At 41.9% G+C, this 16,439-nt stretch overlaps 1 protein-coding gene across 1 annotated transcript in view; it reads right to left on the reverse strand.

The window, feature by feature from the left end:
- LOC126473400 (retinol dehydrogenase 14-like) overlaps nt 1-16,439 on the reverse strand; it is a 90,202-nt gene that overhangs the window by 21,646 nt on the left and 52,117 nt on the right. Inside the window, exon 5 of the mRNA XM_050100411.1 lies at nt 13,725-13,834. Coding sequence (XP_049956368.1) covers nt 13,725-13,834 — 110 coding nt within the window. The remainder of the gene's footprint in view (nt 1-13,724; nt 13,835-16,439) is intronic.

Below are 16,439 nucleotides of genomic sequence, written 5' to 3' on the forward strand. Positions count from 1 at the left end.
AATTTAATGGTAAAGGTAACAACTATGCACTGTGTCAGAACTGTAGTTCTGCAGCTTGACTGAGATGAGGGACTGTACCAGGTTGAATGGATGAGGGGAAAAAGTACTCGTGGAACAGGAAGGAGGTTTGGGATAGGATGGCTGAGAGGGAGGCAGCTAGTGCATTGGATAGGAGTACCTCATGGAGTAGGCACATGGGACAGGAACACATTGTGGTACCAGTGAGTCTGTGCAGTGGATGATGATGATGACTTGATAACATGGAGGAATGGATTGAGAGGGATTAAGGAACATAGGAAGGGAGAGTGTAGGGAAGAGGGTGTGGGTGCGGGATGAGTGAAGGTAGGATCCTGGGACATGGTGTAGGAAGGTAAGTAGCAGAGGGTAGTGTAGATTGAGCCCGGAAGGATTCTAGTAATAGAGGACGTGTTGCAAGAACTTACCTGAACTATATAGAGAGGAATCGCACCTGTTGGCTTTGACCTGTGACGTAAGGCTATTATGGTGTGTGACGTCATGACAGCATGGAATTTAGTTTGTGAGAGTGGCGTGTTTGTAGGTGTTGTTTTTAAGTGGTTGGTAGTGCTCTCTGATGGTGTGTTTATGTGTTGTGTGTTAGGTGATGTTTTTGGTTTAGTTTGCGTGTGTGGCGTGTTTATAGGTGGCATATTGTTATGGTCGGTGGTTCTCTCTGGTGGTATGTTTATGGGTATCGTGTTACGTGGCGTAGGGGGTTCATTTGCATGGTAGCAGGGAATGTGTATGGTATCAGTAGTGACTGTGCTTCCAGTGGAATATTTTTCAGTGAGTTAACGATTTTGGTTTTGTTATGTCGATGTTATTGTAGTTTTTTTCTGTTCGTTGTGTGTGAATTTTGGTAAATTGCTTTTTTTATGTCTTTGGTAGGTATGGATATGACTGGCAAGGTCAACAGTTTTCGGTTGTCAGCGATGATGGGGGACAGAGCGTTGCCTTTAATAAAATTTCTTCAACTATTCGGATTTTTGGATGAAGTCGTGAAGTGTTCAGTGTGTCATGAAGAAATGAGACTTACTTAAGTTCCGGTGTCTCAGACCAGGGACGGCTATATGTGGAGATGTCATAAGGATAACAGGTCAAGGTAAGTGTTCAATTCCAGTGTGTGGTTGTGGTTGTGGTTGCAGCTGTGGCTGTGGGTATGGATGTTCCGGTATCGGGAGTTGCTGTTGAGCTATATAGGTCAAGGGAAGTGTTCGATTCCAATTTGTGGGATTGGGAGCTGCTGTTGAGCTATATAAGTCAAGGGAAGTGTCTGATTCCAATTTGTGGGATTGGGAGCTGCTGTTGAGCTATATAAGTCAAGGGAAGTGTTCGATACCAGAGGATATTGTGTTTAGTGGAATTTGGGGAGTTTTGTGTAGTCTGTGTTTTTTGTCATTTTGTGTTGTTTGGTATGGTGGTGTGTGTCTAAATTTGCTTATATTTACTTTGTCCCCACCCAAAAATCCTCAATTTTCCACGTTTTGTGGAATGTGTGTGTGTGTGTGTGTGTGTGTGTGTGTGTGTGTGTGTGTGTGTGTGTGTGTGTGTTAGTTTTTCAATGTATTTTTGTGTTTGTGGTCATGTTTACGTAATGACATCATAGGCGCCATTTGGAGTCATAGTGTATGGTCATTTCCGCCATATTTGTGACGTCATGGGTCAAAGCAGACGGGTGGAATCGGATGCTTCAGTAATTCTTCCCCACCCCCCCCCCCCCACCCCCCATATATATATATATATATATATATATATATATATATATATATAAAACAAAGATGATATGACTTACCAAACAAAAGCACTGGCATGTCGATAAACACACAAACAAACACAAATATACACACAAAATTCTAGCTTTCGCAAGCAACGGTTGCTTCGTCAGGAAAGAGGGAAAGAGAGGGAAAGACGAAAGGATGTGGGTTTTAAAGGAGAGGGTAAGGAGTCAATCCAATCCCGGGAGCGGAAAGACTTACCTTAGGGGGAAAAAAGGACGGGTATACACTTGCGCACACGCACACGCACACGCACACACACACACACACACACACACACACACACACACACACACACACATATCCATCCACACATATACAGCCACAAGCAGACATATTAAAAGGCAAAGAGTTTGGGCAGAGATGTCAGTCGAGGCAGAAGTGCAGAGGCAAAGAGGTTGCTGAATGACAGGTGAGGCATGAGTGGTAGCAACTTGAAATTAGCGGAGATTGAGGCCTGGTGGATAACGGGAAGAGAGGATATATTGAAGAGCAAGTTCCCATCTCCGGAGTTCGGATAGGTTGGTGTTAGTGGGAAGTATCCAAATAACCCGGACGGTGTAACACTGTGCCAAGATGTGCTGGCCGTGCACCAAGGCATGTTTAGCCACAGGGTGATCCTCATTACCAACAAACACTGTCTGCCTGTGTCCATTCATGCGAATGGACAGTTTGTTGCTGGTCATTCCCACATAGAATGTGTCACAGTGTAGGCAGGTCAGCTGGTAAATCACATGGGTGCTTTCACATGTGGCTCTGCCTTTGATCGTGTATACTTTCCGGGTTACAGGACTGGAGTAGGTGGTGGTGGGAGGGTGCATGGGACAGGTTTTACACCGGGGGGTGGTTACAAGGGTAGAGAAAAAGGTTTGGGTATTTCATAGGGATGAACTAACAGGTTACGAAGGTTAGGTGGACGGCGGAAAGACACTCTTGGTGGAGTGGGGAGGATTTCATGAAGGATGGATCTCATTTCAGGGCAGGATTTGAGGAAGTCGTATCCCTGCTGGAGAGCCACATTCAGAGTCTGGTCCAGTTCCAGAAAGTATCCTGTCACAAGTGGGGCACTTTTGTGGTTCTTCTGTGGGGGATTCTGGGTTTGAGGGGATGAGGAAGTGGCACTGGTTATTTGCTTCTGTACCAGGTCGGGGATGAGGAAGTGGCTCTGGTTATTTGCTTCTGTACCAGGTCGGGAGGGTAGTTGCGGGATGCGAAAGCTGTTGTCAGGTTGTTGGTGTAATGGTTCAGGGATTCCGGACTGGAGCAGATTCGTTTGCCACAAAGACCTAGGCTGTAGGGAAGGGACCGTTCAATGTGGAATGGGTGGCAGATGTCATAATGGAGGTACTGTTGCTTGTAGGTGGGTTTGATGTGGATGAACGTGTGAAGCTGGCCATTGGACAGATGGAGGTCAACGTCAAGGAAAGTGGCGTGGGATTTTGAGTAGGACCAGGTGAATCTGATGGAACCAAAGGAGTTGAGGTTGGAGAGGAAATTCTGGAGTTCTTGTTCACTTTGATTCCAGATCATGAAGATGTCATCAATAAATCTGTACCAAACTTTGGGTTGGCAGGCCTGGGTAACCAAGAAGGCTTCCTCTAAGTGACCCATGAATAGGTTGGTGTACGAGGGGGCCATCCTGGTACCCATGGCTGTTCCCTTTAATTGTTCCCTGGGTAACCAAGAAGGCTTCCTCTAAGCGACCCATGAATAGGTTGGTGTACGAGGGGGCCATCCTGGTACCCATGGCTGTTCCCTTTAATTGTTGGTATGTCTGGCCTTCAAAAGTGAAGAAGTTGTGGGTCATTATGAAGCTGGCTAAGGTGATGAGGAAAGAGGTTTTAGGTAGGGTGGCAGGTGATCGGCATGAAAGGAAATGCTCCATCGCAGCAAGGCCCTGGACGTGCGGAATATTTGTGTATAAGGAAGTGGCATCAATGGTTACAAGGATGGTTTCCAGGGGTAACACATTGGGTAAGGATTCCAGGCGTTCAAGAAAGTGGTTGGTGTCTTTGATGAAGGATGGGAGACTGCATGTAATGGGTTGAAGGTGTTGATCTACGTAGGCAGAGATACATTCTGTGGGGGCTTGGTAACCAGCTACAATGGGGCGGCCGGGATGATTGGGTTTGTGGATTTTAGGAAGAAGGTAGAAGGTAGGGGTGCGGGGTGTCAGTGGGGTCAGGAGGTTGATGGAAGTAGGATTAAGGTTTTTTAAGAAGGATTGAGATGCAAAGCTGGAAGTCAGAAATTCCTGGAAGGTTTGGAGAGGGTGATTTTGAGGAAGAGGAGGTGGGTCCCGCTGCGACGGAGGACGGAACTGTTCCAGGCAGGGTTCAATTTGGATGGTGTCTTGGGGAGTTGGATCATTAGGAGTAGGATTAGGATCATTTTTCTTCGTGGCAAAGTGATATTTCCAGCAGAGAGTACGAGTGTAGGACAGTAAATCTTTGATGAGGGCTGTTTGGTTGAATCTGGGAGTGGGGCTGAAGGTGAGGCCTTTGGATAGGACAGAGGTTTCGGATTGGGAGAGAGGTTTGGAGGAAAGGTTAACTACTGAATTAGGGTGTTTTGGTTCCTGATTGTGTTGATTGGAATTTTGAGGTTTTGGAGGGAGTGGAGCTGGAAGTGGGAGATTGAGTAGATGGGAGAGACTGGGTTTGTGTGCAATGAGAGGAGGTTGATGTTTGTTGGAAAGGTTGTGAAGGGTGAGTGAGTTGCCTTTCCGGAGGTGGGAAACCAGGAGATTGGATAGTTTTTTGAGGTGGAGGGTGGCATACTGGTCTAATTTACGGTTGGCCTGTAGGAGGATTCTCTGAACAGCCGGTGTAGATGTGGGAGAGGAAAGATTAAAGACTTTTATTAAGGATAGGAGTTGACGGGTGTGTTCATTGGCTGAGTTGATGTGTAGATGAAGGATTAGGTGGGTGAGGGCAATGGATTGTTCAGTTTGGAACTGGTATAGGGACTGATGGAAAGAAGGGTTACAGCCAGAGATGGGAACTTTAAGTGTGAGGCCTTTGGGGGTAATGCCAAATGTCAGACAAGCCTGAGAAAATAGAATATGGGAGCGTAATCTGGCTAGGGCGAAGGCATGTTTGCGGAGGGAATGTAAATAAAACTTAATGGGGTCGTTGTGAGGGTGTTGTGAGGGTGACATGGTATTAGAAGGTGGAAAGTGTAATATGAGGCTGAAATGAAAATGAAAATAAAAATATATGGGGAGAGATAAAGGTGGACTGGAAAGTAACTGGAGATCTGGTGTGAAAAAAGGCGAAAAGGTGTTGGTTACAGCTGGGCTATGTTGGACTTGGGTTGGTAGACAACGATGTGCACAAAGGTTAGGTGGTTGTGTTGCCGCCAAAACACGTTAGAGGACGGAGAAATTCGGGAAAATTTCGAAAAAACTGCGTGTAATATATTAAAAGGAGTGGTTTTGTGGTGGCAAATTATGAAAATGAGGCTAACAATTATCTGACGAAGAAATAATGACGTTAAAACCTGGGTGAAGCGGCTAAAAATTATCAGTGATGTGGGAAAAACAGAAATGGAAATAAAGCGAAAGTTATTAGAACTAGCCGAAATGGTTGTTTAAAAGGTGAAAGGAACTGTTTGTGAACTAGAAATGGTGGATTTTATAGCGGCGGTAGTGTTGAAAGCGGGAAAAAAATTTTTTTGGTTATGGATTGGAAGTGGGTTACGTATTATTGAGTATATATAGGCGGGATAAAATTGTATAGCAGATTACGGTAAAAAGGAGATGGTGAATACAAAGTGAAACTACTGGCAAAAACAGAAAGACAAAATAAGACGACAGAAAAGATTTCGAAATGCAACACTGACAATAACAAACGTAATTGTTGGGTTCAAATTAATGATATCAATATAATAGAGGGAAACATTCCATGCGGGAAAAATATATTTAAAAACAAAGATGATGTGACTTACCATACGAAAGCGCTGGCAGGTCAATAGAAACACAAACAGACACATACATACACACAAAATTCAAGCTTTCGCAACAAACTGTAGCCTCATCAGGAAAGAGGGAAGGAGAGGGAAAGACGAAAGGAAGTAGGTTTTAAGGGATAGGGTAAGGAGCGTTCCAATCCTGGGAGTGGAAAGACTTACCTTAGGGGGAAAAAAAGACGGGTATACACTCGCACACACACACACATATCCATCCACACACATATACAGACACAAGCAGACATATTTAAAGACAAAGAGTTTGGGCAGAGATGTCAGTCGAGGTGGAAGTGCAGAGGCAAAGATGATGATGAATGACAGGTGAGGCATGAGCAGCGGCAACCCGAAATCAGCGGAGATTGAGTGAGGCCTGGTGGGTAATGGGAAGAGAGGATATATTGAAGAGCAAGTTCCCATCTCCGGAGTTCGGATAGGTTGGTGTTGGTGGGAAGTATCCAGATAACCCGGACGGTGTAACACTGTGCCAAGATGTGCTGGCCATGCACCAAGGCATGTTTAGCCACAGGGTGATCCTCATTACCAACAAACACTGTCTGCCTGTGTCCATTCATGCGAATGGACAGCTTGTTGCTGGTCATTCCCACATAGAATGCATCACAGTGTAGGCAGGTCAGTTGGTAAATCACGTGGGTGCTTTCACATGTGGCTCAGCCTTTGATCGTGTACACCTTCCGGGTTACAGGACTGGAGTAGGTGGTGGTGGGAGGGTGCATGGGACAGGTTTTACACCGGGGGCGGTTACAAGGATAGGAGCCAGAGGGTAGGGAAGGTGGTTTGGGGATTTCATAGGGATGAACTTACAGGTTACGAAGGTTAGGTGGACGGCGGAAAGACACTCTTGGTGGAGTAGGGAGGATTTCATGAAGGATGGATCTCATTTCAGGGCAGGATTTGAGGAAGTCATATCCCTGCTGGAGAGCCACATTCAGAGTCTGGTCCAGTCCCGGAAAGTATCCTGTCACAAGTGGGGCACTTTTGTGGTTCTTCTGTGGGGGATTCTGGGTTTGAGGGGATGAGGAAGTGGCACTGGTTATTTGCTTCTGTACCAGGTCGGGAGGGTAGTTGCGGGATGCGAAAGCTGTTGTCAGGTTGTTGGTGTAATGGCTCAGGGATTCCGGACTGGAGCAGATTCGTTTGCCACGACGACCTAGGCTGTAGGGAAGGGACCGTTTGATGTGGAATGGGTGGCAGCTGTCATAATGGAGGTACTGTTGCTTGTTGGTGGGTTTGATGTGGACAGACGTGTGAAGATGGCCATTGGACAGGTGGAGGTCAACGTCAAGGAGAGTGGCATGGGATTTGGAGTAGGACCAGGTGAATCTGATGGATCCAAAGGAGTTGAGGTTGGAGAGGAAATTCTGGAGTTCTTCTTCACTGTGAGTCCAGATCATGAAGATGTCATCAATAAATCTGTACCAAACATTGGGTTGGCAGGCCTGGGTAACCAAGAAGGCTTCCTCTAAGCGACCCATGAATAGGTTGGCGTACGAGGGGGCCATCCTGGTACCCATGGCTGTTCCCTTTGATTGTTGGTATGTCTGGCCTTCAAAAGGGAAGAAGTGGTGGGTCGGGATGAAGCTGGCTAAGGTGATGAGGAAAGAGGTTTTAGGTAGAGTGGCAGGTGATCGGTGTGAAAGGAAATGCTCCATCGCAGCGAGGCCCTGGACATGTGGAATATTTGTGTATCAGGAAGTGGCATCAATGGTTACAAGGATGGTTTCCGGGGGTAAAACATTGGGTAAGGATTCCAGGCATTCGAGAAAGTGGTTGGTGTCTTTGATGAAGGATGGGAGACTGCATGTAATGGGGCCCCCTCGTACACCAACCTATTCATGGGTCACTTAGAGGAAGCCTTCTTGGTTACCCAGGCCTGCCAACCCAAAGTTTGGTACAGATTTATTGATGACATCTTCATGATCTGGACTCACAGTGAAGAAGAACTCCAGAATTTCCTCTCCAACCTCAACTCCTTTGGTTCCATCAGATTCACCTGGTCCTACTCCAAATCCCATGCCACTTTCCTTGACGTTGAACTCCACCTGTCCAATGGCCAGCTTCACATGTCCATCCACATCAAACCCACCAACAAGCAACATTATGACAGCTGCCACCCATTCCACATCAAACGGTCCCTTCCCTACAGCATAGGTCGTCGTGGCAAACGAATCTGCTCCAGTCTGGAATCCCTGAACCATTACACCAACAACCTGACAACAGCTTTCGCATCCCGCAACTACCCTCCCGACCTGGTACAGAAGCAAATAACCAGTGCCACTTCCTCATCCCCTCAAACCCAGAATCCCCCACAGAAGAACCACAAAAGTGCCCCACTTGTGACAGGATACTTTCCAGGACTGGACCAGACTCTGAATGTGGCTCTCCAGCAGGGATATGACTTCCTCAAATCCTGCCCTGAAATGAGATCCATCCTTCATGAAATCCTCCCCACTCCACCAAGAGTGTCTTTCCGCCGTCCACCTAACCTTCGTAACCTGTTAGTTCATCCCTATGAAATCCCCAAACCACCTTCCCTACCCTCTGGCTCCTATCCTTGTAACCGCCCCCGGTGTAAAACCTGTCCCATGCACCCTCCCACCACCACCTACTCCAGTCCTGTAACCCGGAAGGTGTACACGATCAAAGGCTGAGCCACATGTGAAAGCACCCACGTGATTTACCAACTGACCTGCCTACACTGTGATGCATTCTATGTGGGAATGACCAGCAACAAGCTGTCCATTCGCATGAATGGACACAGGCAGACAGTGTTTGTTGGTAATGAGGATCACCCTGTGGCTAAACATGCCTTGGTGCACGGCCAGCACATCTTGGCACAGCGTTACACCGTCCGGGTTATCTGGATACTTCCCACCAACACCAACCTATCCGAACTCCGGAGATGGGAACTTGCTCTTCAATATATCCTCTCTTCCCGTTACCCACCAGGCCTCAATCTCCGCTGATTTTGGGTTGCCGCCGCTCATGCCTCACCTGTCATTCAACATCATCTTTGCCTCTGCACTTCCACCTCGACTGACATCTCTGCCCAAACTCTTTGTCTTTAAATATGTCTGCTTGTGTCTGTATATGTGTGGATGGATATGTGTCTGTGTGCGAGTGTATACCCGTCATTTTTTCCCCCTAAGGTAAGTCTTTCTGCTTCCGGGATTGGAATGACTCCTTACCCTCTCCCTTAAAACCCACTTCCTTTTGTCTTTCCCTCTCCTTCCCTTTTTCCTGATGAGGCAACAGTTTGTTCCACGTGAGAAAAATATATTTAAAAACAAAGATGATGTGACTTACCATACGAAAGCGCTGGCAGGTTGATAGACACACAAACAAACACAAACACACACACAAAATTCAAGCTTGCGCAACAAACTGTTGCCTCATCAGGAAAGAGGGAAGGAGAGGGAAAGACGAAAGGATGTGGGTTTTAAGGGAGAGGGTAAGGAGTCATTCCAATCCCGGGAGCGGAAAGACTTACCTTAGGGGGAAAAAATGACGGGTATACACTCGCACACACACACAAACATATCCATCCACACATATACAGACACAAGCAGACATCTCACAAGCAGACATATTTAAAGATCCCAAGTGGAATGTTTCAATAAAGATGAAGAGAGAATTTCCTGTCAGGAAGGTCACAGTTCATAGTAACTGATGGAAAGTCAATGAGTAAAATAAAAGTGAAATCTGGAGTTCCCCAAGGAAGTCTTATAGGTCCTCTGCTTTTTCTAATCTATGTAAATGGTTTAGGAGACAATCAGAGTCGCCATCTTCAATTGTTTGCACATGACATTTACTGCCTAGTAAACTCACCAGAACATCAAAACCAATTACAAAATGATTTAGACATATCTGTATAATGTACAAAGTGGTAATTGACCCTAAATAATGGAAACTCTGAGATCATCCACATCAATATTAAAAGAAATAAATTAAATTTTGATTCAAGACAAATCACAAAAATCTCAAAGTTATCAATTCAACTAAATAACTAGGGATTACATTTATGAACAGTCCAAATTTGAATGATCACATCGACAATTTTGTTGCAAAGGCAAGCTGAACACTGTGTTTCATTGGGGGAACACTTTGAAGATGCAATGGGTCTACTAAAGAGACTAACTGCACTATTCTTGTTTGTCCTCTGCTAGAGTAGCAATACTGCAATGAGGTATGGGGTACTTAGCAGATAGGATCGACAGACAGAGTGCCATGGAGATGATACATCAGTTGCAGTGGCAATCATTACACAAAGACATTTTTCATTGGGGCATAATCTTTTCAGGAAATTTCAGTGTCCAGTGTTCTCCTCTGAACATAAAAATATTTTATTGACATGCACCTACATAGGAAGAAATGAACATTGTAATAAAATAAGAGAAATCAGAGGTTGCATGGAAAGATTTAAGTGTTAATTTTTCCCAGACTTTGTCTGAGAGTGAAAGTGGTAGAGAAATAGAGTGAATATGATTCAGTCAACCCATTGCAGGGCACTTAAGAGTGAACTGCAGAGAAGTCATGTAGATGTAAGAATGAAAATTTGTGAAAAATAAGATATTTCTTAGAACTAAACCCTTCTAACCCTTCAAACTGGGAACAACATTGTACAGATATGTGGTGGAAGATTTTTGTAAGGGGAGAGGGGGAGAAAGGGTTTAGAATGGGTTTAGCTGTAATACTAAAAACATATGTGGAACTGCTAATAATTATCTAAAGGTCACAAAAAAATTGGCTTCTGAGCAAAGACCCTCATAGCTTCGACTTGCTACTTTCTTTTTCTCTGTTCCACAGGTCAAGCAATATTCAGGATGTGTCTGATCAATAACACGAAATATTTCATGACCTGATGTATGTTGCCAGTGACAAAGTAAGTGAATTACACATAACTTATAAAGAGAAAAATTTGGATGTGGGAAAAAAGTCCACTGATAGCATTTCTTGAAACATTCACCAGTCTGGAGGACCACAGCATTACTTTTGTAATTTTTACAAGTTACTGAATGAATATTCATGTAGAGTAGTCTCGCCAAGCATGGATTATGCCAAATATTAAATTTGTATTCCTACATAAGAAACAGCTGAAGTAAACTTTTAAACACATAACCAAAACATCTACGTACATACACCACAAGCCACCATATAGTGAATGGTGGATGGTACCTTTATCACTACTAGCCATTTTCTTTCCTGCTCCACTCACACATTTTCTCAATAGTCTTCCCTCCAGGGATTCCCATTTGAGTCCCCGAAGCATCCTGTAATGCTTATGTGTTGCTTGAATCTACCGATAACAAATCTAGCAAGCTGCCTCTGAATTGCTTTGATGTCTTCCTTCAATGTGACCGGGTATGGATCCCAAAACCTCTAGCAGTACTCAATAACAGACTGAAGCAGCATCCTATATGTGGTCTCCTTTACAGATGAACAACACTTTCCTAAATTCTCTTAATACACCAAAGTCGACCATTCGCCCTCCCTACCACAATTCTCTCATGCTCATTCCATTTAATATTGCTTGTAACATTACATCAAGATGTTTAAATGATGTGACTGTGTCAAACAGCACACTACTAATGCTTTAACTGAATATCATCGATTTGTTTTTTCCTACTCATCCATATTAACATACATTTTTCTAAATTTAGAGCTAGCTGCCATTCATCTCACCAACAAGACATTTTTTCTAAATAACCTTTTATCCTGCTACAGTAATTCAACTTTGGCTTCCTGCAAACCACAGCATCATCAGCACACAACCATTGACTGCTGCCCACCTGTCCACCAGATCATTTATGAATACAGAAAATCATGGTAGTACTACCACAGTTCACTAGGGTATTCCTGATGATGCACTTGTCTCTAATGAGCACTTAAGAAGTCTTCAAGCCACTCACACACCTAGGAACCTATTCTGTGTGCTTCTATCTTCATTAATAGTCAGCAGTGTGGCACTGTGTCAAATACTTTACAGAAATCTAGAAATATGGAATTTATTGCCTATCATCCATCATCAGGATCTCATAAGAGAAAAGGGCAAGCTGAGTTTCACATGAGCAATGCTTTCTAAAACGTCTTATATGTGGCCAGAAGTTTTTCCCTCTCTTAGAAAATTTATCATATTCAAACTGAGAATATGTTCAAGGATTCTGCAGCAAGCCCATATTAAAGATATTGGTCTGTAATTTTGTGGGTACATTCTTTTATCTTTCTTATATACATGAGTCACCTGTATGTTTTTCCAGTTACTTGTGACTTTGTGCTGGGCGAGAAATTTGTGATAAATGCAACCTGAGTAAGGGGCCACTGCTGTAGGGTTATCTATGCAAAACTTAACTGGGATTACATCAGGAGCAGGAGACTTATTTGCTTTCCACTCTTTCAGCTGTTTCTCTTTGTCAGCTAAGCTAATTACTATATCCTCCATATGTGAGTCTGTGCAATGGACAATTTGACGGTATGTTTGTGTGATCCCCCTCAAGTGAATGATTACTTGAATGTGAAATTTAAGACTTTGGCTTTACTTTTGCTGTCTTCTTCTACCTCATCAGACTGCCCAATGAGAGACTGGACGGAAGGCTTAGATTCACTTAGTGATTTTACATAGGACCATAATATTCTCAGACAGATCTTTTACTAAGGTATGATGGTGACATTTGTTGTATACGTCACGCATAGATCTTTTCACAGATGCACAAAGCTCTACCAGCCTTTGCCAGTAATCATTTGTACATACCCTTCTGAACCAAGAGTGCAACAGCCTTCCTCATCATCATCTGAGTTTTGCTGTTAAACCATGGTTGGTCCATCCTTAATCCACTAACTGGGCACATAATTGTATAGCGCATGATTTACAATCTGTTTAAACATTGTCCCAATTACTCTGTGTCCATCAAATATGAACTAAATGATGTCAATTCATTCTCTAAGTTACATGCTAACAACCCTTTATCTGTTCTTATTAGCAAAAACACACTCCTAGCCTTAATGACTGATTTATTTACTTTTGTAACCTACTCTACTCACTATTATGACATCATGCTTATTAATCCCTGTTGGTTACACTCTTTGCTGTGGAAGGGGAGGAAAAAAAGTCAACATTTATGAGTGAATAATTTTCATTTAAAAATATGCGGTGTCTGGCACAAAAATCTTGATTTCATTTCTTGAAAATGGGGATAAGTGTCTTGACAAAATCTTAACTATGAATTTTCCAGGACTACAAAAGTTGAAGACATACGTGAATCTGTAACTCATGATCATTTTTATTTCCAAACCATTTTCTATGTGCACAGCAAAACATATTAAGAATGAGCAAAACTCCAAGAGGATGAACATAAATAAATGATTTTGCAGCTCTTTAAGGAACCAGGGGGAGATTTTGGAATGATGAAAGTTAGGGGAACTAAATATGCTCACATTACTGTAATTCTCAGCCAAGTTACTTGTTTACACTTACAACACTCAAGTTTCCAGCAAGCAATATTTTTGGAATTTGTAAATGGTTCTCTCCTCTCTTTGATGACAGGATTATACTAGGAGACTATGTTTGGGAGGGCTACACATGTAATTGCAGGTTGCAGTTGTGCCTTTGTGATCAAATTACATGACACAATAGAAAATCTATGAGAAATGCTGCAGAATAGCTTGCACTTTTCACACATTTGTGTGTAATCAAAAAAGGAAAAATTGAGATACCAGTTACTTTTGAAGACACAGGGTAGATATATCAAGCAGCAACCTTATTATAAATCTTTGTGATGATTCTTGCTTGTTTCACAAAGACATACTAAAAAGTTATTGCTATGATTATGATTAGTTATAATTATGATTTTCACACAAGAGAATAAAAACAAAGCAGCATGAAAAGGTAGCCCATATCTGGGCAAGCAAAGAAACAATAAATCTTCATTAATGTGTTTGCTAGCTTACCTTAAAATAGGCTTTTGCAATAACAAGGAATATACGGTAATAAAACTTCGGTATTCCCTTAAATATATCAGTTAATACTGCACCAGGGTGAACACTATTCACAGTAACACCTGAAAGAGAAAAAATAATTTGAAACAAGCTTATTCCCTTTATCACTGTTCTTAGTTACCAGGGGATGATTTCAAAACCATCTGATTATTGATTACTAAACACATCTGCCAAAATGATTATAGAAATGAATCATGTTAACATTGTAAGCTAAGTGTAAACATAAAGTGCTCCTCCAGAAATGCAGCTGAACCTGCATCCAAGGTATAATCCATCCAGATGCACTCATGAATTATTGACAGCTACCATTCTTCTCATGTTCCTCATTATGCAAAAGTTTAGTATTTTTTTATTTATTAGTTATTTTTCATCTGTTTATTACTTTTGTAATCATACTGTATATATAAATGCATGATTTATCTGAACATATGATGTTTGTATAAATGTAAGATATCATGTCAAACACATATGAGAAAAAAAAACAGGTCATGATTTAAGTTTTACACTATATGTAGTTTCCTTGATACACAAGAATTTCATAGTTCTTCATATAAAGCTTAGAACACACAGTTGTACACATGCACAGATTATTATTTCATGATATGCCTGATGGCTGTCCAGCCCTCTGACCTTATGACTGTCGGACTGACAATGAGGCAGAAGGTAAGCGACTCATGGGATATTGGTGGATTGTAGATTGTAGATTGTATTTTATTGGTCCTGTTGTCTACATAGCAGCTTATGCATAAGACATTGGACAAGTCAAGTTATAAATATACAGGCTGAAAGTAATTTCAAGGCATACATATTTAAGCTTACAATAATACACTTTACACACAAGTATTTATATAACACATTTCATAAATTTAAATATTCTTCAATGGAATAAAAGCAGTGATGCTGTAAATATGACTTTAGAGATTTTCCAAATGTATTGACCTCAGTGATAGCTTTTATGTTTTCAGGAAGTTTGTTATAAAGCTTAACTCCCATGTGAAAAGTACCTTTTTGGCACAGTGCTGTGCTGATTTGAGTCATATGTAAGTTCCTGTTTTGTCTGGTAAAGTGCTCATGTATATCACAGTTTTTTTGTAGCCTCTGGTCCTTGCCTATTACATTTAATTTAAAGAACAAAAGGGTTTCCATAATGTATACACACGATAATGGGGGAATACCAGATTTCTTAAACAGGGGCTTACAAGAGTCTCTAGGCTTGCACCCAAACAAGATTCTAATGGCCCTTTTTTGTAGTTTAAAAGTGCTATTAGCTATTTTAGAGTTTCCCCAGAAGGTGACCCCATATCTAAGACGAGAATGAAAGTACGCATGATATGCATTCATTACTGTTTTCTCACTACAGCATGATTTTAATGAACAAAGAAGATAACATGTTTTGCTCAGTTCTGTATTGAGACATTCAATATGCTTATTCCATCTGATGTTACTCTGCAGCCAAAGTCCTAAGAATTTGGTTTCAGTACTGTTACCAACTGGTTCGTCATTGATAAAGACTGATGGGATAAACTTGTCCTTGTTAGGAACACTGTGGAATTTTAGAGCAACGGTTTTCTTACTGTTTATTACAAGCTGGTTACTCTGTGCCCAGCTGCTAAGTTGTTTCGTGACCGTGTTTACTGTCTGCTGTAACTGTTCATCGTCGTCTCCTTTTAATAGAATCGTGGTGTCATCTGCAAATATGATTGATTTGTGTGCATCAATATTTAAGCTTAGATCATTTATGTACAGAAGAAACAGAAGGGGTCCCAATACGGATCCTTGGGGTACACCACATTTTATTTGTTTATAGTCAGATAAGTGATTAGATACAGTTTTTAGTTCAATATCTGTGTGCTTGACGCACACTGCCTGCATACGATTTGTCAGGAAGGAACTGATCCACTTGTTGGACAGACCTCGAATACCATATCTTTCTAGCTTTGATAGCAGAATTTTATGGTCCACCATGTCAAATGCTTTTGACAAGTCAATAAAGACTCCTATTGTTTCCTGTTTTTTGTCCATCAGGTTTAGGATGGAATTGATGCACTCATAGACAGCAGTTGTCGTTGACCTCTTATTTCTGAATCCATGTTGTTCATTACATAGGATGCTGTTTTTATTTATAAATTTCATAAGTTTCTCATACATAACTTTTTCCAGTACTTTAGAGATGCAGGAGGAAATTGTGATGGGTCTGTAGTTATTTACATTGTCTTTATCCCCTTTTTTATATACAGGAATAACTTTGATGTTTTTAACACATCAGGGAAAGTGCCTGCCCGAAGTGAGCAGTCGCATAAATGTGTGAGTACTTCAATTAGGTTTGATGCGCTCTTCTTTAACATTGTTGCAGGTATACCATCAATACCTGCCGATTTGGAATTTTTTAGTCCTTTTATTGCTTTAGCTACTTCATCTTGTGAAACAGAACTGATGTACATTGATCCTCTACATGTACTTATTTTATATTCATTTGCCTGGATGCTCTTAAAGTTTGATTGTAACATATTTTCAGCAACACCTGTGAAAAAGTTGTTAAATGTGTTAGCTACTTCTAAGGGGTTTGTTACTTTTTTATTTTTATGTGATAGTGTTATATTTTTCCAAGGTTGTCTGTATTCTCCACATTCTTTTTTTATAACACTCCACATAGCCTTTGATTTATTA

Source organism: Schistocerca serialis, chromosome 4 (genome assembly GCF_023864345.2).
Source record: "Schistocerca serialis cubense isolate TAMUIC-IGC-003099 chromosome 4, iqSchSeri2.2, whole genome shotgun sequence".
NCBI lineage: Eukaryota > Metazoa > Arthropoda > Insecta > Orthoptera > Acrididae > Schistocerca > Schistocerca serialis.